The following is a 27980-nucleotide window of genomic DNA, read 5'->3' on the forward strand; positions in this document are numbered from 1 at the left end:
CGCAGTGAAGGAGGTGCCTGAATCGATGGAGCCTCAACGACCAGGCATTAGAGATGCCACTGCAGTATCAACCGAGGATTGGTCCGCCACTCTATCGCCTTGCCGGAAGATTCGTGTCTAGCTGAAAAGTGCTAAAAAGATCTGAAAACTTTTTTATCTGATGATTTATGTTAGTATGTTATAATTTTTTAAATTTGTGATGTTGAAATTTTCGTCTAAAGGCGGAAGTGTGACGGCAACGTAGCCTCATGTTTATCTACTTTATTCAGCTTACGTTGCCTAATGTGTGAACTGGGATTTAGCTGCCAAGGTGTGTCAAGTGAATTTGATTTGATCACGCTCACTTTTTATTGACTGTTGAAAAGTAGCAGTTGTATTATTTGAATTAACGTAACCAATCTGGTTACTACTTCACACCGCCTAAAAGGATTTACGGCGAGGATGTCAAATTGTTTCTTAGCTGAAGTTTCCTAGCCAATCAGAATCGGTCATTTTACACGCACCGCTAAGTAATTTATTTCAAACTTATAATTGGGGAAGAAGATCTCAACTTTGTCTAGTTATAGGAGGGAGGATGACAATTTGACCCCACATCTTGGTTTAAGTGACATGTTTTTTGTAGAGTTCTGACCACGTGCAAGCAGTGAGGAGGCAATCAAGTGTGCCCAAATTTGAGGACCCTCCAGACGAAGAGGAATTGCACTTCATGTCTCCCGTTGAAGGTGACAACGACAACTCCGCTCCCCACAAGGTACCTAATTCATCTCGTAGCAACAAGCAAAGGGTTAAATAAAACAACAACTCGAGAAAACAAACATCCAGAACAAACAATTAAACTCTAAAACCAGACAAACGACAAGAAAACAACGCCCAAGTCGTAGGATATTTGACAACTTGCAATTAAAAAAAACCGGTTGCTGTGCATGTAGCGAAGAAAGCTCCGACCACGATAATAAAAACCAAATCCAAATTGTGTCGTTTTTCGATTGTGTTGTGATTGGGAGAATCTCTTGACACAAGTCTAGGACTTAAGGATAGTTGATAGTATCAATAAAATAGCAGGCCTATCCGACAATAGTTTCTTTCGAAAAAAAAAACAAATAATTTTCAATCAGTTTTTCTTAGTTTTTTTAAAGTTTTCCCAAAACAGACATGTTCCCTAAAAAGGCCAAAAGAAACTTTAAAAATTAAATTCAATGTAGAAATTTAACTATTCACGGCTTAAAAACACCGTATTAGAAGCTTGCTCGATTCCTTTTTGCTCAAAATTAGACAAAAGTTGAAAAACTCTCACTGATTTTTCACAGAACTGAGGAAATTTTTGGAAAATTTTTGTAATGTCGTTCGAATCAACACTGAAGGCGCTTTTATATGAGACAGACCTCGGCCCATTCAGATGATTCTTTGTTTTATCTTATTTTTGAGTGGAAAAAAATCAAAAACTAAAACACCCGAAGACAAAGTTGGTCTTCAGCGGTCGAACAAAGACTATGTGACCTGATCACTTTGACTTAGAACAGGTCAAGCTGGATTAGCGGCAAACACTAAATCTGGCTCACTTATTTGACCTGTACCGAATGTGAAATAGCCAATGCAGATTTTAAAACTAGTTATCTTATTTATCGAGTTGCAACTTTAAGTTCCTTCAGTTATGAGATAAACATTTTGCAACTTTATTTGCAAAAAAATATGTTTTGCCAGGTTACTTTTTGTTAGCTGCATTTTTTCGAGTTGCCGCGAAACCATATTTTTGAGCGACAACAACTCGCGGAATAAATTCTCTTGTGGATAAATCGTCTTAAATTGGAATGCGAAAAATGGTCAAAAGCGAGAATTCGCACTCCGGCTACGTTACGTACCCGGCAATAACCCGGACCATCAGGCAACGTTTAGAAGTTCAGCTTTTTTTCGACAGCGGGTCGGGTACGTGTTGCATGCTTGCCAGTCCAATGACTATAACTTTTTATGAGAACGCCCGGAGGTTATTCGTTGCGCGCCCATCGCCAGATTACTGTGAGACTTGTTTTTTTTTCGGCTACCTCCTTTGTCACTTCGTATCTTGTTCCCTCGTGGCCTTTTCGATATATAGCACATTGTTTGCCGGACTTCCGATCGGTTATACGAGGTCGATAATTTCGAATTGCCTTCTCGGACCTTCTCGTTGAGGTTTTATGACCACGATGATTTCCATGCAAGCTTCCAATTCCGATGATTTTTTGTTGAACCCCATTTCGTTGATCAGGTTATTAAAGATTTTATCTTTGTTTTCTTCAATCGGACTTTCTTTTGCAAACTTCTTCTCTATTTTGTTTCGTATCAATGATAATTTTGTGTGGGGTTTTGCAAGTATTTAAATTTCTACCTGTGTCGACTTTCGCGCGATCTCTTCAAATTAAAATTAGCAGTGGCGATTTTTGTGCGATTTCTGTTCCAGAAGAGCGCTGAATTTTGGAGTTTTCAGACAATAGTATTTGCTTGAAGATGACTCGGCGTTTCGTTCTTTACAGTCGCTATTCGAGGGAAACTCTTCTTAACCGGGTGAATCGTCTTCATCTGCTATTCTCTCTTTGGTGGTTTTCTCCAGTCCGCTTTGAATTTTTTTCTGACTTATGTTGTTCTTTTTTCTGTTGTTCCGTTTTTGAGGGCTGTTTCGTGCTTCCTTCTTACCGCTTTATATTTTCTGGTTAATTTTCTTCTCTCCTTAGTGAATGAAAGCCTGGTCACTTCTCCCATTTGCAATGCTTATCTTTCATCTTTGTTTTTATCTATTTCCTCAGGTTAATTTTTTTCTAATTTTGTGCTGAGAGAGCGCAAAATGGAGCTTACAAAGTAATTGCGAAATTTGAAAAATTTGTTATTACAGCTCGCTAAAAAGCTTTGCCTGCTAATTTATCTTGCTGTAGAATTGGACTAACAATCATCATGCGATTATAAGACAAAATTTGAAGGTTTCCGCACTTAACTTTCTTAAACAATTTTCCGGCCCCCATAAAAATTAAGTTTTCTTACGACCAAAAGTATACTTTTTCCTCCTGGCTGCTTGACTTTCATCATTAACAATATAGCACTGTGCTTAAGAATAAGAGCATGTGAAGATAACCAGGTTTTTGATTACTAAGTTATGAATAACTTTATAGTTCATTGATAGTGGGGGATTTTCAAAAAAATTTATCGTCCTTTTTTTTAAACGCCCCCCCCCCCCCTAAATCCGTTGGTGATTCAGAGCATGATCAGCAGGAGACTCTCTTCCATATTTTCCAGATTCCCTCCCAATCATAAAATTACAGTATAAAGTTGTCTGAAAATTGTTCATAAGGCAAGTTGCAAGAAATAAAAAAAGCTGCTTAAATATCGGTTCACTTCGGTTCGCGCTGACATGCTTTATTGCAGTTTATATTATCAAAAAACAATTCACAGGCTTTCTAGTTTCATTGTAAATATATTTTCAGAAAAAAAATGATTTTAATTTCCAGAAAAACGTTCTGTACATACAAGATAAGTCATTCGCTTCAGGAGCGGATTTAGGAGGAGAGGGCGGGGGGGGGGGGGCGGACGCTTCTTTCCCTTAGGAATTCGACGCCCTCCCTTCCAAAAGGGTCTTCCTTTGAACCATTTTTTGAGAAATCCATATTTGGTGATTGAACCTAAAAATTTTCTAATATACACTAATTTTGAGGGGGGAGCGCGCCCCGAAAAAAAACATTTTTTGGTCAAAATTTTCGAAAAACTGCCTAAAACTGCCTTTTTAAGCCTGTTTTTTCAAAATTTTACCTGCGGCGCAGAAAATTTGGCCACAACAGCGTCTTTTCAATGCTTTAGGAGAGCTCGGAAAATCAATTTGGTCGACATAAATAAAAAAAGTCGACAAAAGTCGAAAATTTTTTGAAAATCCCCCCCCCCTCGAGAAAATCCTAGATCCGCCCCTGTTTAGCTTATTTTACATAAATAGCGCATCGAAGCCTATCATTACCTGCATTATCAGGAGAAGTTTTAAGAAGAGGACGAATTTTTTTCAGAGCAAAGAAAACGAAAAAGATAACTTACCATAATTATTAGGCGATCCATCACAGTCAAACAGGAAGTATTGAGCAAATATTGATTGATAAGACAAGGAAAAAATAAATCAGGTGTAAGTTTGATCGATTGGAGAGTCAGTTTAACAACTTTATTAGACTCCCAATCGTCAGGAAACTAACATCACATTTAACCAACAAGAGTAAATTTGTTTTTGTTTATTTTTAATGTACTCTCTGCCGTCAGCACTAACACGGTAATGGACAGAAATCTTTTTTGACAAGTTAGTAACCTTCCAAATAAAATACATTGGCTTCAGATCATAGCCGGAAAAGAAAACGGTAAAGGTGCGGCTTTAAAAGTCAATCGGAGCCGATTAACAACCTTTGAAGATGGTTGAAATTTTTACGTCAATCGAACATGAACACTTTTTTTTTAATCCGTTACCAGCTAATAAAATTTTATAAGCGAAGGAAATTACTCAATTTTAGCTAACCAGAACAAATAGCTACAAATAGCTGAATTATATCAAGAAAGCCAGCTGATCGATTCGAGATAATGATACTTGGATCCGTTAAAAAACAAGTCTTAAAGATGGGTCTTGTAGAGTTGGTTAAAAACCATAAATTCTATTATTAGGCAAATAAGCCAGCTTTTTACACATGTTCAAAGACTTATCTGTACTTCAGGGACTTAACTACCATACTTTTGTATTCAACTAGTCTATTTGGACAGGAAATAAAACCAAGTAAAGTCTACCAGAGCAAACGAGTCAATAGTAAAATAACCAAGCAATCAAAAAAACTTGCTTGGGAGTCGAATTGAATTGTATTGAACGCTAACTCATCCAATTTTGACGCACAAGTGGTTTAGCTATTGAACATACACCACTGAGACAAAGAAAAAACCATTCTGAAAAAATTGCTTAAAATTAAAAAAGGAAGATGTTTTTGCAAGCTATTGTATTGTCCCGGAGCTATTTTTGGATCTTTTCAACTACCCCCTCTCCACCTATGATGTACCAAGTCGAGAATAACCACTTCGAAAAAAGAACTGAACCAATGGCTAATTATACGCGCTTTTCGTACCTTTTTAACCCCCCCCCCCCCTTCCCCCATCTGGCAATAACGGGGAAATAGCTGCAGAGATCACGACTTTCCCATAAAAAAATTTGCTCTCAGAGCTCTGCACGAGTTGCGACCACCGATGGAAACTAATCAGTCTGATCATGAAAAGCCCCAGAGAAGCTATGATAATTGCAAAAAATGACAAAAGTGATGTTAATTTGAAAAATTTTGAAATAAAAAAGTAAATTGAATACTAGAGGTATTTTGTTAGTCTTAGTGAATTCGAATTCTTATGAACAATTTGTCTTAGTGAATTCGTTTGTCTTAGTGAATTCGAATCCTTATGAACAAGTTTCAAACAAAAAAACTCGAATTAAAAAGTTACGAGGACAAATGGTTGCTATGCATAGAAAAACCTGACCACAAAAATTCGGGTAGAAAAATCTGAATAATGGTGAAAACTTTTTCAAAAATTGACAAAAATCAAGTAAACACCCCCCCCCCCCCCTCCCTAAAAAAAATGGACAAGTTAAGGTGCTCTACCCCAGCTTTCAATTTAAATTAAATTTGCTGAGCGCTGCGTGTAAAATGCTCCATTCTGATTGGCTGCAAATTCGAACTCAGAACTAAGTTAGCATCCACTTCCCTAAAAGCCTGGGTGGGGGTTTGGTGGTGGTGTCGGATGTTACTTTTGTCCATTAATTTTTAAAAATATCATATTGCTTTTTAAAAAATCAGCCCCATTTTTCTCGAACGTTTTTTGACAACTTATTGATTTTTTCAATCCTAATCACGATTCAATGGGCTTTAAAAACGCACTTTACTTGATTCCTACGAGTCGGATCTAACCGTTTCTCAAGTTTTTTTTTCGATTCTACTAAAATAATTTTGATTAGCGCAGAACTTAGAGGTTAACAAAGTATTTTCATTGAGAAAAAAAATATTTTTATTAATGCTTTTAGCAAACAAAATATTGTGCAAGGCTTTCCAAGAAAATGCGCATAAAGATGAAACGAAAAAGAAACAATTACTTCAATAATATCAAACCATTTCTTTGTTTTTTTTGTGGTTTCTTTTGATGAATAAATCATGGCTTCCCATGACAACAGGAAATATTAGCGCTTTCCACGTAAAACTGATTTCTTCTCGTTCAAAAAAACCGAAAGAAATATTTCAATTGTTTCAACCATTTTTTTAAAAAAAAACTAGTTTAAATCAATCTAATTTGAGCGTTCAAATTTTAATGCACATTTTCTAGAGGAAATGGTAGATTAAGTGGGCTATGTTGATTAGAGAGAAGTCGAATAGTTGAGTAAAACAAAGAGTAGTTTTTTTCACTCTAATGCCTCGGTTTGCCTGGTTAAAAAGCAAGGGGCGTTTTGCTCAACTTAATTTAAAATAGCCCCCAAATGCCATTGATAAGCCGTTCAAAAATAGACATTAAAACTGAAAAAAAAAACAAAGTAAATTTTCCATTGTGTTCGAAGACAAATTTTTTTGTAATCATAAAACAGGAAAACCAGTATGACGCACAAAAACTAACAAATTCGTTATTCGAAGAATAAAAAGACCGTCTGGCCTTTCGTTCAAAGCAAAGCAAGGGCTGTTTTTCAACGCCAGAAATAGCAACTTTAGGCGTGAAATCTCTGGTGTATTTTTTACCAGAAGAAATATGTCTGAAAAGCGAAAAAAGACGAAACAAATTATGCAAATTTCGGTCACAGCCCGGACGGTTTCTACACTCCCGTTTTAATTTAAATAAATTACAAAGCTTTTGATCATTAACATAAGATGACTTTATTAGTGCATCAATGGTGTCAGCTCTAACATAGGGCACAACATCAATCGCTACAGTTTCATTTTGAAAATTTTAATTTAACGGAATCAATCATTTTTCCCCATAGGATCTAGCAGCAAAAATCCACTACTGTTAAGAACTGCTTCACCGGTTAAACATAAAGCGAATATTGACATAGTGGCGAACTTCCTAATGAAACACGGAGGGAGGTAAAGAATGAATTCAGGAGAGCCAATTAAGGAAAATTGACAATACAAAATCAGAAACTATAAAAACATTAAAATTACGAAAGATAACTAGAAATATATACCATCAGGGCGGATCTAGGGTTTTCTCGAGTGGCGGATTTTCTAAAAATGTTGTCCCCTTTTTTAGGTCGACCAAACTGATTTTCTGAGATCTACCACATCAAGAGAAGACCCTCTTTTGAGAAATCTTTTTGAGCCACAGGTAGGTTTTCAAAAACAGGCCAAAAAGCAAGTTTTTCGGCACTTTTTTAAAAAGGTTTCTAACAAAAAACTGCGTTTATTTTCGGCGGGTGCTCCACGCTTACAATTTAAGGGTCGCCAAAGGCGCCCTCAGAAAATTTTCAGGGTCGGTCGGCCAAACATAGATATCCTAAAATAGCACCAAAGGGGGTCGAATCCGTGAAGGAAGGCGATATCGCCCTTTAATTCCGCTATGTATACCATAATAGCAGTTAAAACTTCTTCAAGGCTGCCAAGCTACATCAAAGAACATTTTCAAGGCTACACAAAAAAGTTCCGAAATGTGAGCATCAGTTAGAAAGATGAGCATAGCTTGAAGGTGAGGCGGCGATTTTATGGGTGTGTTATTTTCAATTAAAACCTCAAAAGCGGTATGCCGCAAGAAACTAAAAAGATTAAATAAGTCTTGCCCCTAGCACCTATACTCTATGCTTATGCTTACTAAATGACCTACCTCATTTTGGTTTTAAAAATCAATGACCTTTACTTAGGAAGACTTTAAGCAGCAGTAGATACTTTTCTTTTCTGGGAAAGAGCCGATAAAAAAAACCAAGCAAGGAAAAAATTGACTTTCGCAAAAAATCTTTCCCACAATAATTATTCTCTTCTATAAATAATTCGGTAGAAGGACAATTTAGCCAATTTTAATCTACCCTATCCAATGCCATGTTATCCAATGTCATTAAAGAAGACCTGAAAAAGCAAAACAAATTAATTAGAACTGAAAACCTGCCGATTCGAACGGTTACTTACCTGCATATAAAGAATTACAAGCCTCAAACCACTCTTACTTGAACGCATCTTTGCATCTTTCAGAGATAAGTCCACATTTTACTTCAAAAACAGTCAAAATTGAATGCGCTTTGAATGAGCCGATACAGATCATGTAAATAAGTCCAAAATAGCACAAATGGCGCTTGACACAAGGCTGAAAATAAGTGCAACAATTCACCAAAAAAAACTAGGTCAGATAAACTTTCATATGTCTCGATAGAAGTTTATTCCAGGCAAACATGCCAGACACTTGAATTTTAAATCAGCAAAAACGGAACAAAAATTACGACAAGAAACAAAGCCGACAATCTTTGAGCAGACACCAACTGAACCGAAAAAGAGTTTATGATTTTTAGAAAAATCCTTCAAGCCCCCCCCCCCCCAAAAACTAGAATGAACATCGCTTGCACTTGCAGCAACAATGAAAATCGTCGACAGCACGAGCAAACCCGTTGTGTTTATTTTGAATTGTCAAGAAAATGAGCATGTCAGTCAGCAGCATAGTCAGCAAGTGATTCAACTGATTTTGTTGAACTAGTTGTTAAATAGAACTAGCACCCTCAAGGTCACGTGTTGGATTTTTGTTTTTGGTATTTTCTGAACCAAAAGAGAGCGTGGTCATGCATCGACATCATGTGCTCAAGCAAATACGTGGACTTCTACGCATTCCCATTCGCAATGCGCCCTTCGGGCGCAAATGCCAATGCTCAATTAATTTTGCCAGGTGAAAATTTTTTAAAGAAAAATTCTGATGAATTTTAACTTAAACTACCACCAAAAAACGCACAGATTTCAAAGTGTGAAACAATCAAGTTTTTGCTAATACCGGGTATGCAGTGAGACTGATTTCGGCAAAAATAAAATGGAAAATGAAGGAAATGGAAATAAATAAATTGTTCAAAATAAGAACGCATTATCAAAATCTTATTTGATCTCCGGTAATGTCATAATTCCGATCAGGCTGATTTCAGATTTTAAGCGTAGAGTTTACGGTTACGGCTGCTCCCTCTACAGGTCCCAGAGGGACCGAGTGAGCATCCTACCTCGATCCAGGATAACGGATAGTTGCTTTTAATTATTCACAAAGTTTTTTTTCACTAATGCTTGTTTTCAATTCCTCATGAGAAACTGTATAAATTAAAAAAAAATTGATTTTATTAATAACTGCTTCCAAGAACAACTGATGTTAGGCGATTACAAATGCGGTTGGTGAAAACTAGTAAGGGATAATGATGAGAAAAATTGTAAGTTTTCAAATGAATTTAAAAACTTTTTTTTTCTTTTGTAAATCGGGAGAAATGGATCAGGTTTTTTTTAAGTTTTCCTCGCACCACCCACTGTTCTTAAGTAATGAAGATTCCTGTTCTAGCCGTTTATAACACTTTGGCACAAAAAACATCAATATAATGTAAAAAACTTTAAAAAAGAGAAAAATTTAAAAGTTATGTTTTTTTTTTAAAATAATCAAAAATTTGTAATTTTCAAAATTGAAAAAAAGTGAAAATTAATTGCATATTACGATTCAGCGTACCCAACTTAGTGGGTCTAGCATTTTAAATCACCAAAAAAAGTTGAAAATTGTAGATTTTATGAAGTTTTCATTTTGGCAATTTTTCCTGGTCGCCTCCACTTGAGGCACCTTTGAGCCAACTTGAGAAACTGGAACCTAAACAAGCTATACAGATAGTCTGAATGAGCCATTTTCAGCGTGATAACACGCCTGGAAGAAAAAAAACTCCAGAAAAGAAAGAAAATTTTGAACTTTAACCTTTTTTCTTCTTCAAATGGCGATACTTAGAATAATTTTGCAGGTGAAAAGTTGAAAAAAAATCAAAAAATTCAAATTTTGAAAAATTTTTTAAAAAATCTCATCAGTCTGTTTATTGGAGTCTTCGAGGTTTTAGGAGACCTTATCTGGCGGCTAACAACAAGTGGGTCACTTATTTTAAAATTTTGAGAAAGGTCAAAAAAACATGTTTTTTCGACTTTTTTGACAGAATTCCGAAAGCAATATCTTGGCTAAAAACAAGAATGAGGGCCTAAAATTAGTACAAACAGTACTCCCACATAAGGAACATTAGGTTGGAAACAAAAAATTTACTCTGACTCAAAAATCGTTTTTTTACTTTATTTCTGAACAAGAAATTGAAAAGTAATCAAAAATTTAAAAATTTTTTGAAAAAAATGATTGTTTTGAAAAAGTGCCAATTTTCAGCTGAAACTTTTCATTTTAGCTAATAAAGCCAGAGCAATGCCCTTTAAGCTCAAAAAAATTAATTAGGACAATAATTTTCAAGTTTTTTCGTTGAAGGCTTTTATTTTGAAAAAGTATTCAAAAATGGGTAAAAAAAAGTCAAAAAAATCAATTTTCTCCAATTCAAAAACATCCACTACCATGATGATTAGTTCGTTAGATAGGACTGCTGAGATCAATTTAGACGTATTTTCATAAGTATATCAAAATTTTTATTTATTTTCGAGAATTAGGCAAAAAAAAAACTTTTCCCAAATTGGGCAAAATGCCCAAATTAGCCCAAACACCTGTTAAAAATTGTTGGGTCAAAAAGTCACAAAAGGAAACCCCTATTCGTTTGCCATTTTAGGGCCGCATGCAAAAAATTAGACCAATCTAACCTGACAATTTCGAGAATCGACTTTTTTGCAAAATTTCTCTATAGTCCATTTGAGGGATATTACTTGTACCGGTGGGGGCCCCTACCCCACCTCAAAAAAATTTGTAATGCTGGAACGCGGCCACCTAGCACCCTCAAGGTCACGTGTTGGATTTTTGTTTTTGGTATTTTCTGAAATCAAAAGAGAGCGTGGTCATGCATCGACATCATGTGCTCAAGCAAATACGTGGACTTCTACGCATTCCCATTAGCAATGCGCCCTTCGGGCGCAAATGCCAATGCTCAATTAATTCTGGCAGGTGAAAATTTTTTAAAGAATAATTCTGATGAATTTTAACTTAAACTACCACCAAAAAACGGATAGATTTCAAAGTGTGAAACAATCAAGTTTCTGCTAATACCGGGCATGCAGTGAGACTGATTTCAGCAAAAATAAAATGGAAAATGAAGGAAATGGAAAGAAAAAAATTGTTCAAAATAAGAATGCATTACCAAAAACTTATTTGATCTCCGCTAATGCCATAATTCCGATCAAACTGATTCCAGATTTTAAGCGTAGAGTTAACGGTTACGGCTGCTCCCTCTACAGGTCCCAGAGGGACCGAGTGAGCATCCTACCTCGATCCAGGATAACGGATAGTTGTTTTTAATTTTTCACAAAATTTTTTTCACTAATGCTTGTTTTCAATTCCTCATGAAAAGCTCTATAAATTTTTAAAAAATTGATTTTATTAATCAATGCTTCCAAGATCCAAGAACAACTGATGTTAGGGGGTTACAAATGCGGTTGGTGAAAACTAGTAAGGGATAATGATGAGAAAAATTGTAGGTTTTCTAATGAATTTAAAAACAGTTTTTTTCTTTTTTCTTTTGTAAATCGGGAGAAATGAATCAGTTTTTTTTTGTTTTCCTCGCACCACCCACTGTTCTTAAGTAATGAAGATTCCTGTTCTAGCCGTTTATAACACTTTGGCAGAAACAACATCAATATGATGTAAAATGTTTTAAAAAAGAGAAAAAATTAAAAATTATGTTTTTTTTTAAAAAGTCAAAAATTTGTAATTTTCAAAATTGAAAAAAAATGAAAAATAATTGCATATTACGATTCAGCGTACCCAACTTAGTGGGTCTAGCATTTTAAATTACCAAAAAATGTTGAAAATTGTAGATTTTATGAAGTTTTCATTCTGGCTATGTTTCCTTGTCGCCTCCACTTAAGGCACCTTTGAGCCAACTTGAGAAACTGGAACCTAAACAAGCTATGCAGATAGTCTGAATGAGCCATTTTTAGCTTGATAAATCGCCTGGAAGAAAAAAAATCCAGAAAAGAAAGAAAATTTTGAACTTTAACCTTTTTTCTTCTTCAAATGGCGATACTTAGAAAAATTTTTCAGCTGAAAAGTTCAAAAAAAATCAAAAAATTCGAATTTTAAAAATTTTTTTAAAAAATCTCATCAGTCTGTTTATTGGAGTCTTCGAGGTTTTTGGAGACCTTATCTGGCGACTAACAACAAGTGGATAACTAATTTTAAAATTTTGAGAAAGGTCAAAAAAACATGTTTTTTCGACTTTTTTGACAGAATTCCGAAAGCAATATCTTGGCTAAAAACAAGAATGCGGGCCTAAAATTAGTACAAACAGTACTCCCACATAAGGTACATTAGGGTGGAAACAAAAAATTTACTCTGACTCAATAATCGTTTTTTAACTTTATTTCTGAACAAGAAATTGAAAAGAAATCAAAAACTTAAAAATTTTTTGAAAAAAATGATTGTTTTGAAAAAGTGCCAATTTTCAGCTGAAACTTTTCATTTTAGCTAAGAAAACCAGAGCAATGCCCTTTAAGCTCAATTAAATTAATATAGCAAATTGTTTTCAAGTTTTTTCGTTAAAGCCTTTCATTTTGAAAAAGTATTCAAAAATGGGTAAAAAAAAGCCAAAAAAATCAGTTTTCTCCGATTCAAAAACCTCCACTACCATGATGATTAGTGCATTAGATAGGACTGCTGAGTTCAATTTAGACGTTTTTTCATAAGTATATCGAAATTTTTACTTATTTTTGAGAATTAAGCAAAATAAAAACTTTTCCCAAATTGGGCAAAAAGCCCAAATTAGCCCAAACACCTGTTAAAAATTGTTGGGTCAAAAAATCACAAAAGGAAACCCCTATTCGTTTGACATTTTAGGGCCGCATGCAAAAAATTAGACCAATCTAACCTGACAATTTCGAGAATCAACTTTTTTGTCAAAATTCTCTAAAGACCAATTTAGGGAGATGTCTTGTACCGGTGGGGGCCCTACCCCACCTAAAAAATTTTTGAAATGCTGGAACGCGGCCACCTAGCACAATCAGGTACTAGTGGTGGATGTTTGTTTTTCGTATTTAGTCAAACCAAAAGAGAGCGTGGTCATGCATCGACATCATGTGCTCAAGCAAATATGTGGACTTCTACGCATTCCCATTCGCAATGCGCCCTTCGGGCGCAAATGCCAATGTTCAACTAATTTTGGCAGGTGAAAAAAAATTTTTACAGAAAAATTCTGATAAATTTTAATTTAAACTATCACCAAAAAACGCAAAGAATTCAAAGTGTGAAACAATCAAGTTTTTGCTATTACCGAGCATGCAGTGAGACTGATTTCGGCAAAAGTAAAAGAAAAAATGAAGGAAATGGAAAGAAAAAAACTGTTCAAAATAAGAACGCAACATCAAAAACTTATTTGATATCCGCTAATGTCATAATTCCGATCAGGCTGATTTCAGACTTTAAGCGTAGATTTTACGGTTACGGCTGCTCTCTCTACAGGTCCCAGAGGGACCGAGTGAGCATCCTACCTCGATCCAGGATAACGGATAGTTGTTTTAAATTTTTCACAAAATATTTTTTCACTAATGCTTGTATTCAACTCCTGATGAGCTGTATAAATTTTAAAAAATTGATTTTTTTTATCAATGCTTCCAAGAACAACTGATGTTAGGCGGTTACAAATGCGGTTGGTGAAAACTAGTTAGGGATAATGATGAGAAAAATTGTAAGTTTTCAAATGAATTTAAAAACAGTTTTTTTTCTTTTTTTCTTTTGTAAATCGGGAGAAATGAATCAGTTTTTTTTTAAGTTTTTCTCACACCACCCACTGTTTTTAAGTAATGAAGATTCCTGTTTTAGCCGTTCATAACACTTTGGCAGAAAAAACATAAATATGATGTAAAATGTTTTAAAAAAGAGAAAAATGTAAAAACTATGTTTGTTTTTAAAAAAATCAAAAATTTGTAATTTTCAAAATTGAAAAAAAGTGAAAATTAATTGCATATTACAATTCCGCGTACCCAACTTAGTGGGTCTAGCATTTTAAATTACCAAAAAATGTTGAAAATTGTAGATTTTATGAAGTTTTCATTTTGGCTATTTTTCCTTGTCGCCTCCACTTAAGGCACCTTTGAGCCAACTTGAGAAACTGGAACCTAAACAAGCTATACAGATAGTCAGAATGAGCCATTTTCAGCGTGATAACACGCCTGGAAGAAAAAAAACTCCAGAAAATAAAAAGAAAATTTTGAACTTTAACCTTTTTTCTTCTTCAAATGGCGATACTTAGTATAATTTTTCAGCTGAAAAGTTCAAAAAAAATCAAAAAATTCAAATTTTGAAAAAATTTTAAAAAAATCTCATCAGTCTGTTTATTGGAGTCTTCGAGGTTTTGGGAGATCTTATCTGGCGGCTAACAACAAAAGGATCACTTATTATAAAAATTTGAGAAAGGTCAAAAAAACATGTTTTTTCGATTTTTTTGACAGAATTCCGAAAGCAATATCTTGGCTAAAAACAAAAATGAGGGCCTAAAATTAGTACAAACCGTACTCCCACATAAAGTACATTAGGTTGGAAACAAAAAATTGACTCTGACTCAAAAATCGTTTTTGAACTTCATTTCTGAACAAAAAATTTTAAAAAAATCAAAAATTAAAAATTTTTTTGAAAAAAACGATTGTTTTGAAAAAGTGCCAATTTTTAGCTGAAACTTTTCATTTTAGCTAAGAAAGCCAGAGCAATGTTCTTTAAGCTCAAATAATTTAATTAAGCAAATTATTTTCAAGTTTTTTCGTTAAAGGCTTTTATTTTGAAAAAGTATTCAAAAATGGGTTAAAAAAAGTCAAAAAAATTAATTTTCTCAGATTGAAAAACCTCCACTGCCATGATGATTAGTTCGTTCGATAGGACTACTGAGATCAATTTAGACGTATTTTCATAAGTATATCAAAATTTTTATTTATTTTTGAGAATTAAGCAAAATAAAAACTTTTCCCAAATTGGGCAAAAAGCCCAAATTAGCCCAAACACCTGTTAAAAATTGTTGGGTCAAAAACTCACAAAAGGAAACCCCTATTCGTTTGACATTTTAGGGCCGCATGCAAAAAATTAGACCAATCTAACCTGACAATTTCGAGAATCGACTTTTTTGCAAAATTTCTCTATAGTCCATTTGAGGGATATTACTTGTACCGGTGGGGGCCCCTACCCCACCTCAAAAAATTTTGTAATGCTGGAACGCGGCCACCTAGCACAATCAGGTACTAGTGGCTTGATTTTAGTTTTTAGTAACTTCTGGAACCAAAAGAGAGTGTCGTCAAGCAACGACATCATGTGGTCAAGCAAATACGTGGACTTTTACGCATTCGCATTCGCAATGCGCCCTTCGCGCGCAAATGCCAATGCTCAATTAATTTTGCCAGGTGAAAATTTTTTAAAGAAAAAATCTGATAAATTTCTACTTAAACTACCACCAAAAAACGGATAGATTTCAAAGTGTGAAATAATCAAGTTTTTGCTAATACCGGGCATGCAGTGAGACTGATTTCGGCAAAAATAAATTGAAAAATGAAGGAAATGGAAAGAAAAAAATTGTTCAAAATAAGAACGCAAAATCAAAAACTTATTTGATCTCCGCTAAGGTCACAATTCCGAACAGGCTGATTTCAGATTTTCAGCGTAGAATTTACGGTTACGGCTGCTCCCTCTACAGGTCCCAGAGGGACCGAGTGAGCATCCTACCTCGATCCAGGATATCGGATAGTTGTTTTTAATTTTTCACATTTTTTTTTTCACTAATGCTTGTTTTCAATTCCTCATGAGAAGCTGTATAAATTTTTTTTAAAATTGATTTTAATAATCAATGCTTCCAAGAACAACTGATGTTAGGCGGTTACAAATGCGATTGGTGAAAACTATTAAGGGATAATGATGAGAAAAATTGTAAGTTTTCAAATGAATTGAAAAACGGTTTTTTTCCTTTTTTTCTTTTGTAAATCGGTAGAAATGAATCATTTTTTTTTCAAGTTTTCCTCGCACCACCCACTGTTCTTAAGTAATGAAGATTCCTTCTCTAGCCGTTTATAACACTTTGGCAGAAAAAACATCAATATGATGTAAAATGTTTTAAAAAAGAGAAAAAATTAAAAATTATGTTTTTTTTTAAAAATCAAAAAATTTGTAATTTTCAAAATTGAAAAAAAGTGAAAATTAATTGCATATTACGATTCAGCGTACCCAACTTAGTGGGTCTAGCATTTTAAATTACCAAAAAATGTTGAAAATTGTAGATTTTATGAAGTTTTCATTTTGGCTATTTTTCCTTTTCGCCTCCACTTAAGGCACCTTTGAGCCAACTTGAGAAACTGGAACCTAAACAAGCTATACAGATAGTCTGAATGAGCCATTTTCAGCGTGATAACACCCCTGGAAGAAAAAAAACTGCAGAAAAGAAAGGGAATTTTGAACTTTAACCTTTTTTCTTCTTCAAATGGCGATACTTAGAATAATTTTTCAGCTGAAAAGTTCAAAAAAAATCAAAAAATTCAAATTTTGAAAAAATTTGTAAAAAAATCTCATCAGTCTGTTTATTGGAGTCTTCGAGGTTTTGGGAGACCTTATCTGGCGGCTAACAACAAGTGGGTCACTTATTTCAAAAATTAGAGAAAGGTCAAAAAAACATGTTTTTTCGGTTTTTTTGACAGAATTCCTAAAGCGATATCTTGGCTAAAAACAAAAATGAGGGCCTAAAATTAGTACAAACAGTACTCTCACATAAGGTACATTAGGTTGGAAACAAAAAATTGACTCTGACTCAAAAATCGTTTTTTAACTTTATTTCTGAACAAAAAATTGTAAAAAAATCAAAAAGTTAAAATTTTTTTGAAAAAAATGATTGTTTTGAAAAAGTGCCAATTTTTAGCTGAAACTTTTCATATTAGCTAATAAAGCCAAAGCAATGCCCTTTAAGCTCAAATAAATTAATTAAGCAGATTATTTTCAAGTTTTTTCGTTAAAGGCTTTTATTTTGAAAAGTTAGTCAAAAATGGGTTAAAAAAAGTCAAAAAAATCAATTTTCTCAGATTCAAAAACCTCCACCACCATGATGATTAGTTCGTTAGATAGGACTGCTGAGATCAATTTAGACGTATTTTCATAAGCATATCAAAATTTTTACTTATTTTTGAGAATTAAGCAAAATAAAAACTTTTCCCAAATTGGGCAAAAAGCCCAAATTAGCCCAAACACCTGTTAAAAATTGTTGGGTCAAAAAATCACAAAAAGAAACCCCTATTCATTTGACATTTTAGGGCCGCATGCAAAAAATTAGACCATTCTAACCTGACAATTTCGAGAATCGACTTTTTTGCAAAATTTCTCTATAGTCCATTTGAGGGATATTACTTGTACCGGTGGGGGCCCCTACCCCACCTCAAAAAATTTTGTAATGCTGGAACGCGGCCACCTAGCACCCTCAAGGTCACGTGACTTAGTTTTGTTTTTCGTATTTTCTGAAACCAAAACAGAGCGTGGTCATGCATCGACATCACATCATGTGCTCAAGCAAATACGTGGACTTCTACGCATTCCCATTCGCAATGCGCCCTTCGGGCGCAAATGCCAATGCTCAATTAATTTTGCCAGGTGAACATTTTTTTAAAAAAAATTCTGATGAATTTTTACTTAAACTACCACCAAAAACGCAAAGATTTCAAAGTGTGAATTAATCAAGTACTTGATAATACCGGGCATGCAGTGAGACTGATTTCGGCAAAATTAGAAATGGAAAATGAAGGAAATGGAAAGAAAAAAAATGTTCAAAATTAGAACGCATTATCAAAAACTTATTTGATCTCCGCTAATGTCATAATTCCGATCAAGCTGATTTCAGATTTTAAGCGTAGAGTTAACGGTTACGGCTGCTCCCTCTACAGGTCCCAGAGGGACCGAGTGAGCATCCTACCTCGATCCAGGATAACGGATAGTTGTTTTTAGTTTTTCACAAAATTTTTTTTCACTATTCCTTGTTTTCAATTCCTCATGAGAAGCTGTATTAACTTTAAAAAAATTGATTTTATTAATCAATGCTTCCAAGAACAACTGATGTTAGGCGGTTACAAATGGGGTTGGTGAAAACTAGTAAGGGATAATGATGACAAAATTTGTAAGTTTTCAAATGAATTTAAAAACAGTTTTTTTTTTTATAAATCGGGAGAAATGAATCACTTTTTTAAAGTTTTCCTCGCACCACCCACTGTTCTTAAGTAATGAAGATTCCTGTTCTAGCCGTTTATAACACTTTGGCAGAAAAAACATCAATATGATGTAAAATCTTTTAAGAAAAAGAAAAATTTAAAAATTATGTTTTAAAAAAAAAAAATCAAAAACTTGTAATTTTCAAAATTGAAAAAAAGTGAAAATGAGTTGCATATTACGATTCAGCGTACCCAACTTATTGGGTGTAGCATTTTAAATTACCAAAAAATATTGAAAATTGTAGATTTTATGAAGTTTTCATTTTGGCTATTTTTCCTTGTCGCCTCCACTTAAGGCACCTTTGAGCCAACTTGAGAAACTGGAACCTAAACAAGCTGCACAGATGGTCAGAATGAGCCATTTTCAGCGTGATAACACGCCTGGAAGAAAAAAACTCCAGAAAAGAAAGAAAATTATGAACTTTAACCTTTTTTCTTCTTCAAATGGCGATACTTAGAATAATTTTTCAGCTGAAAAGTTCAAAAAAAATCAAAAAATTCAAATTTTGACAAAAATTTTAAAAAATCTCATCAGTCTGTTTATTGGAGTCTTCGAGGTTTTGAGAGACCTCATCTGGCGGCTAACAACAAGTGGATCACTTATTTTAAAATTTTGAGAAAGGTCAAAAAAACATGTTTTTTCGATTTTTTTGACAGAATTCCGAAAGCAATATCTTGGCTAAAAACAAGAATGAGGGCCTAAAATTAGTACAAACAGTACTCCCACATAAGGTACATTAGGTTGGAAACAAAAAATTTACTCTGACTCAAAAATCGTTTTTTAACTTTATTTCTGAACAAAAAATTGAAAAGAAATCAAAAATTTAAAAATTTTTTGAAAAAAATGATTGTTTTGAAAAAGTGCCAATTTTTAGCTGAAACTTTTCATTTTAGCTAATAAAGCCAGAGCAATGCCCTTTAAGCTCAAATAAATTAATTATGCAAATTATTTTCAAGTTTTTTCGTTAGAGCCTTTTATTTTGAAAAAGTATTGAAAAATGGGTAAAAAAAAGTCAAAAAAATCAATTTTCTCCGATTCAAAAACCTCCACTACCATGATGATTAGTTCGTTAGATAGGACTGCTGAGATCAGTTTAGACGTTCTTTCATAAGTATATCAAAATTTTTACTTATTTTTGAGAATTAGGCAAAATAAAAACTTTTCCCAAATTGGGCAAAAAGCCCAAATTAGCCCAAACACCTGTTAAAAATTGTTGGGTCAAAAAATCACAAAAGGAAACGCCTATTCGTTTGACATTTTAGGGCCGCATGCAAAAAATTAGACCAATCTAACCTGACAATTTCGAGAATCAACTTTTTTGTCAAGATTCTCTAAAGACCAATTTAGGGAGATTACTTGTACCGGTGGGGGCCCTACCCCACCTAAAAAATTTTTGAAATGTTGGAACGCGGCCACCTAGCCGGTCAGGTCTGCGTCCCACCCGCCCTCCGTGACTAATCTTGCTTCCGAGAAATATCAATTGTTTCACCTTTACCCCATCTCAGGTCAGTTACTCTTGAAAAAAGTCCTACTTGAAACGTTCGCATTCACTTTGCCCCCTACGGGCGCAATGGTGAAGCCCATTTTTTCTTCTCACTGAACTTCTTCTCCGAACAGTTCACATAAAACATTACTATGGTTTTATCTAAAATTTGCCGTGTCCAGCTGCGACTCCGACTTTTTTCACGTCACTGGTGTTCCAACAACAGGACCACATGAGATTCCCATTCAGATACTGTCTCAATTTTGAAAAAACTGATTTGATTTTTTTGCCGTTTTTCGTAAAATAAACTAATTACTTCATTCGAATTAGAAAAAAATACCGAAAAACACTTAAAGATAGCAAGACATTATTGTGACTGTCGTCTATATATGTTCTCTTTGTTCGAGGTCAATGATGCTCCCTAAGTGGGACCACAAGGGTCCCAGGGAGCATCAGTAAAGGCTTTGGATAGTATGCCATTTTTGATTAAGACAAAATCTTTGGCCAATTGTGTTTTTTTTCACAGTCCCTTATCCACTGCAAATGTAAAAACTAATTTTTGTTTGAAGTTTTAAAAAATAATAATAACCTTTTCATTTGTGATGACTCGTATTACTCATAAATCAATGGAAGACTCTGACTAACCTTCTCAAGCATGAAAATACATTAAAAAAAAATTCTGGTTATTTCAGACTGCTTTTTTGTTAAATTTCAGATAGATTTTGAAAACTCTTTCTTCAAATTGTATGTCTGCCGAAAAAGAACAAAAATTACAAACTGAAACCATTTTGGTTAAATTAAGGCTCTTCACCCACCAAACTCGAAATTGCGAAGCTGAAACGAACAATCGACAACCCATGTTATAAGTTTTGTTTTATTTTTTTAAAACATGTGTCATATATTTTCAAAAGCAATTTATTAAAGTTTCATTTTTTACCAGAAAAGTAAGTCCGAAAAAAAAACAAATTTTTAAATACTGTCAAAAAATAAGGTGGCAAGTAGTTTTACCAATGGAATCATAGTATATGATTAAGTTCAAAATAGTTTTCATTACCATTGACTAGACGCTTACTCAATTTGAGAAATGTCGTTAATAACTTTTTTGGAAACATAAAAAACGGATAATGGAAAAGTTTTCTTCAAACTTATAGAAAAGAATTTTATGAGAAAAACCATTACTAATATCACGTGTAAATTACGAGAGTAGATTCAGGCCACATGCAAAATTTCAGCAGAAACACTCAAGCAATTTTGAGAACGAAACAATTGTTCCAGAAATTGACAAAGTAGTATATACACCAATTTTACCATAAATCGTCAAAATAAAAAAATCGCAGAAACTACAAATTTTATCCAATATTGACTTTTAAATACTCTATACCGACTAAATTGACTATGGTAAGCTCGAATCAACCATCAAAAACCATTTTTAATCGTTTTGAATTTTTTAAGTTTTTTTCCATCAAAAAGTTGAGTCAGAAATGGGAAAAATGTTTTTTTTTCAGAAAAACAAAAAAAGTTGTTCAAAATCAACTAAAAATCTAAGCCACAATTTTTGAACCTGGTCAGAATGGTTCTGGTGACCGAAGCCGTAAAAAGTGCCCAATTCGAGGAAATTCGAAAAAACTCTTTTTTCAGCAATTTGAAAAAGTGGAAAAATGGAAAAAATGGTCTTCAAACAAATAGGATGAAAAAATGATCAGTAAAAGCATCGATGCCGTGTCAAATGAGGATCGCATGCCAATTTTTGAAACAATCCAACGGGTTTTTTTTAAGAACGAAACCATTTTTTGACAATTTTAGTAGTAGTATTTACACTAATTAGTACCATATATGGTCAAAATTCAAAAATACAAAAAACTACAATTTTTATCCAATTTTGACCTTCAAATACTCTATACCCACTAAATTGACTATCGGGAGCTCGAATCAACCATCAAAAACCATTTTTAATCACTTCCAATTTTTTTTTATTTTTTAAATCAAAATGTTGAGTCAGAAATAGGAAAAAACAATTTTTTTCAAAAAGTCAAAAAAAGTGGTCCCAATTGAATAAACTCAGTAAACCACACTCTATGAACCTGTTCAGAATGGTTTTCACGACCAAAGCCGTTAAAAGTACCCAATTTGAGAAACTTCGAAAAATCACTTTTTAGTTAACTCAAAAAAGTGGAAAAATCGGGTAAAATGGGCTTCAAACCGATAGGATCGAAAAGTGACCTTTATAAGATATGATTGCCGTGTCAAATTAGGGCCGCATGCAAAAATTTAGGAAAATTCAACGAAACGTTTTTGAGAACTCGACAAATTTGGTCGTTTTGTTAAAGGTTAAATTTTAGAAATTTTTTGTCCGGAAGGGGCCCCTTCCCCTTCCTAAATGCTTTTTATGCTACACGCGACCATCTAGCCGGTCAGGTCTGCGTCCCACCCGCCCTCCGTGACTAATCTTGCTTCCGAGAAATATCATTTGTTTCACCTTTACCCCATCCCAGGTCAGTTACTCTTGAAAAAAGTCCTACTTGAAACGTTCGCATTCACTTTGCCCCCTACGGGCGCAATGGTGAAGCCCATTTTTTCTTCTCACTGAACTTCTTCTCCGAACAGTTCACATAAAACATTACTATGGTTTTATCTGAAATCTGCCGTGTCCAGCTGCGACTCCGACTTTTTTCACGTCACTGGTGTTCCAACAACAGGTCCACATGAGATTCCCATTCAGATACTGTCTCAATTTTGAAAATACTGATTTGATTTTTTTTTTGCCATTTTTCGCAAAATAAACTAATTACTTCATTCGAATTTTAAAAAAAATACCGAAAAACACTTAAAGATAGCAAGACATTATTGTGACTGTCGTCTATATCTGTTCTCTTTGTTGGAGGTCAATGATGCTCCCTAAGTGGGACCACAAGGGTCCCAGGGAGCATCAGTAAAGGCTTTGGATAGTATGCCATTTTTGATTATGATAAAATTTTTGGCCAATTGTGTTTTTTTGCAGTCCCTTATCCACTGCAAATGTAAAGACTAATTTTTGTTTGAAGTTTTAAAAAATAATAATAACCTTTTCATTTGTGATGACTCGTATCACTCATAAATCAATGGAAGACTCTGACTAACCTTCTCAAGCATGGAAATACATCAAAAAGAAAAAAAGATTCTGGTTATTTCAGACTGCTTTTTTTGTTAAATTTCAGATAGATTTTGAAAACTCTTTCTTCAAATTGTATGTCTGCCGAAAAAGAACAAAAATTACAAACTGAAACCATTTTGGTTAAATTAAGGCTCTTCACCCACCAAACTGGAAATTGCGAAGCTGAAACGAACAATCGACAGCCCATTTTATAAGTTTCGTTTTATTTTTTCAAAACATGTGTCATATATTTTCAAAAGCAATTTATTAAAGTTTCATTTTTTACCAGAAAAGTAAGTCCGAAAAAAAACAGATTTTTAAATACTGTCAAAAAATAAAGTGGCAAGTAGTTTTACCAATGGAATCATAGTATATGATTAAGTTCAAAATAGTTTTCATTACCATTGACTAGACGCTTACTCAATTTGAGAAATGTCGTTAATAACTTTTTTGGAAACATAAAAAACGGATAATGGAAAAGTTTTCTTCAAACTTATAGAAAAGAATTTTATGAGAAAAACCATTACTAATATCACGTGTAAATTAGGAGAGTAGATTCAGGCCACATGCAAAATTTCAGCAGAAGCACTCAAGCAATTTTGAGAACGAAACAATTGTTCCAGAAAATGACAAAGTAGTATATACACCAATTTTACCATAAATCGTCAAAATAAAAAAATCGCAAAAACTACAAATTTTATCCAATTTTGACTTTTAAATACTCTATACCGACTAAATCAACTATGCTAAGCTCGAATCAATCATCAAAAACCATTTTTAATCGTTCTGAATTTTTCAAGTTTTTTTCTATCAAAAATTTGAGTCAGAAATGGGAAAAAGGTTTTTTTTTCAGAAAAACAAAAAAAGTTGTTCAAAATCAAATAAAAATCTAAGCCACTGTTTTTGAACCTGCTCAGAATGGTTCTGGTGACCGAAGCCGTAAAACGTACAAAATTCGAGGAAATTCGAAAAAACTCTTTTTTCAGCACTTTGAAAAAGTGGAAAAATGTAAAAAATAGTCTTCAAACAAATAGGATGAAAAAGTGATCAGTAAAAGCATCGATGCCGTGTCAAATGAGGATCGCATGCCAATTTTTGAAACAATCCATCGGGTTTTTTTTAAGAACGAAACCATTTTTTGACAATTTTAGTAGTAGTATTTACACTTATTAGTACCATATATGGTCAAAATTCAAAAATACAAAAAACTACAATTTTTATCCGATTTTGACCTTCAAATACTCTATACCCACTAAATTGACTATCGGGAGCTCGAATCAACCATCAAAAACCACTTTTAAATACTTTCAAAATTTTTTATTTTTTAAATCAAAATGTTGAGTCAGAAATAGGAAAAAACAATTTTTTTCAAAAAGTCAAAAAAAGTTGTCCCAATTGAATAAACTCACTAAGCCACATTCTATGAACCTGTTCAGAATGGTTTTCATGATCAAAACCGTAAAAAGTACCCAATTTGAGAAACTTCGAAAAATCACCTTTTAGTTAACTCAAAAAAGTGGAAAAATTGGGTAAAATGGGCTTCAAACCGATAGGATCGAAAAGTGACCTTAATAAGATATGATTGCCGTGTCAAATTAGGGCCGCATGCAAAAAATTAGCAAAATTCAACGAAACGTTTTTGAGAACTCGACAAATATGGTCATTTTGGTAAATGTATAATTTTAGAAATTTTTTGCCCGGAAGGGGCCCCTACCCCTTCCTAATTGCTTTTTGTGCTACACGCGACCATCTAGCCGGTCAGGTCTGCGTCCCACCCGCCCTCCGTGACTAATCTTGCTTCCGAGAAAAGTTTTTTCTTTCACCTTTACCCCATCTCAGGTCAGTTACTCTTGAAAAAAGTCCTACTTGAAACGTTCGCATTCACTTTGCCCCCTACGGGCGCAGTGGTGAAGCCGATTTTTTCTTCTTACTGAACTTCTTCTCCGAACAGTTCACATAAAACATTACTATGGTTTTATCTGAAATTTGCCGTGTCCAGCTGCGACTCCGACTTTTTTCACGAGATTCAGTACCACCAACAACAGGACCACATGAGGTTCCCATTCAGATACTGTCTGAATTTTGAAAATACTGATTTGATTTTTTTTGCCGTTTTTCGCAAAATAAACTAATTACTTCATTCGAATTTTAAAAAAAAAATACCTAAAAACACTTAAAGATAGCAAGACATTATTGTGACTGTCGTCTATATCTGTTTTCTTTGTTGGAGGTCAATGATGCTCCCTAGGTGGGACCACAAGGGTCCCAGGGAGCATCAGTAAAGGCTTTGGATAGTATGCCATTTTTGATTAAGACAAAATCTTTGGCCAATTGTGTTTTTTTTTCACAGTCCCTTATCCACTGCAAATGTAAAGACTAATTTTTGTTTGAAGTTTTAAAAAATAATAATAATCTTTTCATTTGTGATGACTCGTATCACTCATAAATCAATGGAAGACTCTGACTAACCTTCTCAAGCATGGAAATAGATCAAAAAGCAAAAAACGATTCTGGTTATTTCAGACTGCTTTTTTTGTTAATTTTCAGATAGATTTTGAAAACTCTTTCTTCAAATTGTATGTCTGCCGAAAAAGAACAAAAATTACAAACTGAAACCATTTCGGTTAAATTAAGGCTCTTCACCCACCAAACTCAAAATTGCGAAGCTAAAACGAACAATCGACAGCCCATTTTATATGTTTCGTTTTATTTTTTCAAAACATGTGTCATATATTTTCAAAAGCAATTTATTAAAATTTCATTTTTTACCAGAAAAGTAAGTCCGAAAAACAAACAGATTTTTAAATACTGTCAAAAAATAAGGTGCCAAGTAGTTTTACCAATGGAATCATAGTATATGATTAAGTTCAAAATAGTTTTCATTACCATTGACTAGACGCTTACTCAATTTGAGAAATGTCGTTAATAACTTTTTTGGAAACATAAAAAACGGATAATGGAAAAGTTTTCTTCAAACTTATAGAAAAGAATTTTATGAGAAAAACCATTACTAATATCACGTGTAAATTAGGAGAGCAGATTCAGGCCACATGCCAAATTTCAGCAGAAGCACTCAAGCAATTTTGAGAACGAAACAATTGTTCCAGAAATTGACAAAGTAGTATATACACCAATTTTTCCATAAATCGTCAAAATAAAAAAATCGCAAAAACTACAAATTTTATCCAATTTTGACTTTTAAATACTCTATACCGACTAAATTGACTATGCTAAGCTCGAATCAACCATCAAAAACCATTTGTAATCGTTCTGAATTTTTTAAGTTTTTTTCCATCAAAAAGTTGAGTCAGAAATGGGAAAAAGGTTTTTTTTTCAGAAAAACAAAAAAAGTTGTTCAAAATCAACTAAAAATCTAAGCCACTATTTTTGAACCTGCTCAGAATGGTTCTGGTGACCGAAGCCGTAAAAAGTACCCAATTCGAGGAAATTCGAAAAAACTCTTTTTTCAGCACTTTGAAAAAGTGGAAAAATGCAAAAAATAGTCTTCAAACAAATAGGATGAAAAAGTGATCAGTAAAAACATCGATGCCGTGTCAAATGAGGATCGCATGCCAATTTTTGAAACAATCCATCGGGTTTTTTTTAAGAACGAAACCATTTTTTGACAATTTTAGTAGTAGTATTTACACTAATTAGTACCATATATGGTCAAAATTCAAAAATACAAAAAACTACAATTTTTATCCAATTTTGACCTTCAAATACTCTATACCCACTAAATTGACTATCGGGAGCTCGAATCAACCATCAAAAACCACTTTTAATCACTTTCAAATTTTTTTAATTTTTAAATCAAAATGTTGAGTCAGAAATAGGAAAAAACAATTTTTTTCAAAAAGTCAAAAAAAGTTGTCCCAATTGAATAAACTCACTAAGCCACACTCTATGAACCTGTTCAGAATGGTTTTCATGACCAAAGCCGTAAAAAGTACCCAATTTGAGAAACTTCGAAAAATCACCTTTTAGTTAACTCAAAAAAGTGGAAAAATCGGGTAAAATGGGCTTCAAACCGATAGGATCGAAAAGTGACCTTTATAAGATATGATTGCCGTATCAAATTAGGGCCGCATGCAAAAAATTAGAAAAATTCAACGAAACGTTTTTGAGAACTCGACAAATATGGTCATTTTGGTAAATGTATAATTTTAGAAATTTTTTGCCCGGAAGGGGCCCCTACCCCTTCCTAATTGCTTTTTGTGCTACACGCGACCATCTAGCCGGTCAGGTCTGCGTCCCACCCGCCCTCCGTGACTAATCTTGCTTCCGAGAAAAGTTTTTTCTTTCACCTTTACCCCATCTCAAGTCAGTTACTCTTGAAAAAAGTCCTACTTGAAACGTTCGCATTCACTTTGCCCCCAACGGGCGCAATGGTGAAGCCCATTTTCTCTTCTCACTGAACTTCTTCTCCGAACAGTTCACATAAAACATTACTATGGTTTTTTTCTGAAATTTGCCGTGTCCACCTGCGACTCCGACTTTTTTCACGTCACTGGTGTTCCAACAACAGGACCACATGAGATTCCCATTCAGATACTGTCTCAATTTTGAAAATACTGATTCGATTTTTTTGCCGTTTCTCGCAAAACAAACTAATTACTTCATTCGAATTTTAAAAAAATACCAAAAAACACTTAAAGATAGCAAGACATTAGTGTGACTGTCGTCTATATCTGTTCTCTTTGTTGGAGGTCAATGATGCTCCCTAAGTGGGACCACAAGGGTCCCAGGGAGCATCAGTAAAGGCTTCGGATAGTAAGCCATTTTTGATTAAGACAAAATCTTTGGCCAATTGTGTTTTTTTTTCACAGTCCCTTATCCACTGCAAATGTAAAGACTAATTTTTGTTTGAAGTTTTAAAAAATAATAATAACCTTTTCATTTGTGATGACTCGTATCACTCATAAATCAATGGAAGACTCTGACTAACCTTCTCAAGCATGGAAATACATCAAAAAGAAAAAACGACTCTGGTTATTTCAGACTGCTTTTTTTGTTAAATTTCAGATA

At 33.9% G+C, this 27980-nt stretch overlaps 2 protein-coding genes across 3 annotated transcripts in view; one reads left to right on the plus strand and one right to left on the minus strand.

Annotated features, from left to right (window-relative positions):
* The window catches only part of LOC134841148 (uncharacterized), a 107598-nt gene extending 103458 nt beyond the window's left edge, over positions 1–4140 (minus strand). For both annotated transcript variants that reach the window (XM_063856950.1, XM_063856947.1), the window contains exon 1: positions 4045–4140. The gene's annotated coding sequence lies outside the window, so the exon portion shown is untranslated. The remainder of the gene's footprint in view (positions 1–4044) is intronic.
* Positions 1–27980, plus strand: part of LOC134841150 (uncharacterized) — a 73474-nt gene that overhangs the window by 9438 nt on the left and 36056 nt on the right. The window contains exon 3 of the mRNA XM_063856951.1: positions 623–751. Coding sequence (XP_063713021.1) covers positions 623–751 — 129 coding nt within the window. The remainder of the gene's footprint in view (positions 1–622; positions 752–27980) is intronic.

The sequence above is a fragment of the Symsagittifera roscoffensis genome, chromosome 3, assembly GCF_963678635.1.
Source record: "Symsagittifera roscoffensis chromosome 3, txSymRosc1.1, whole genome shotgun sequence".
Lineage (NCBI taxonomy): Eukaryota > Metazoa > Xenacoelomorpha > Acoela > Convolutidae > Symsagittifera > Symsagittifera roscoffensis.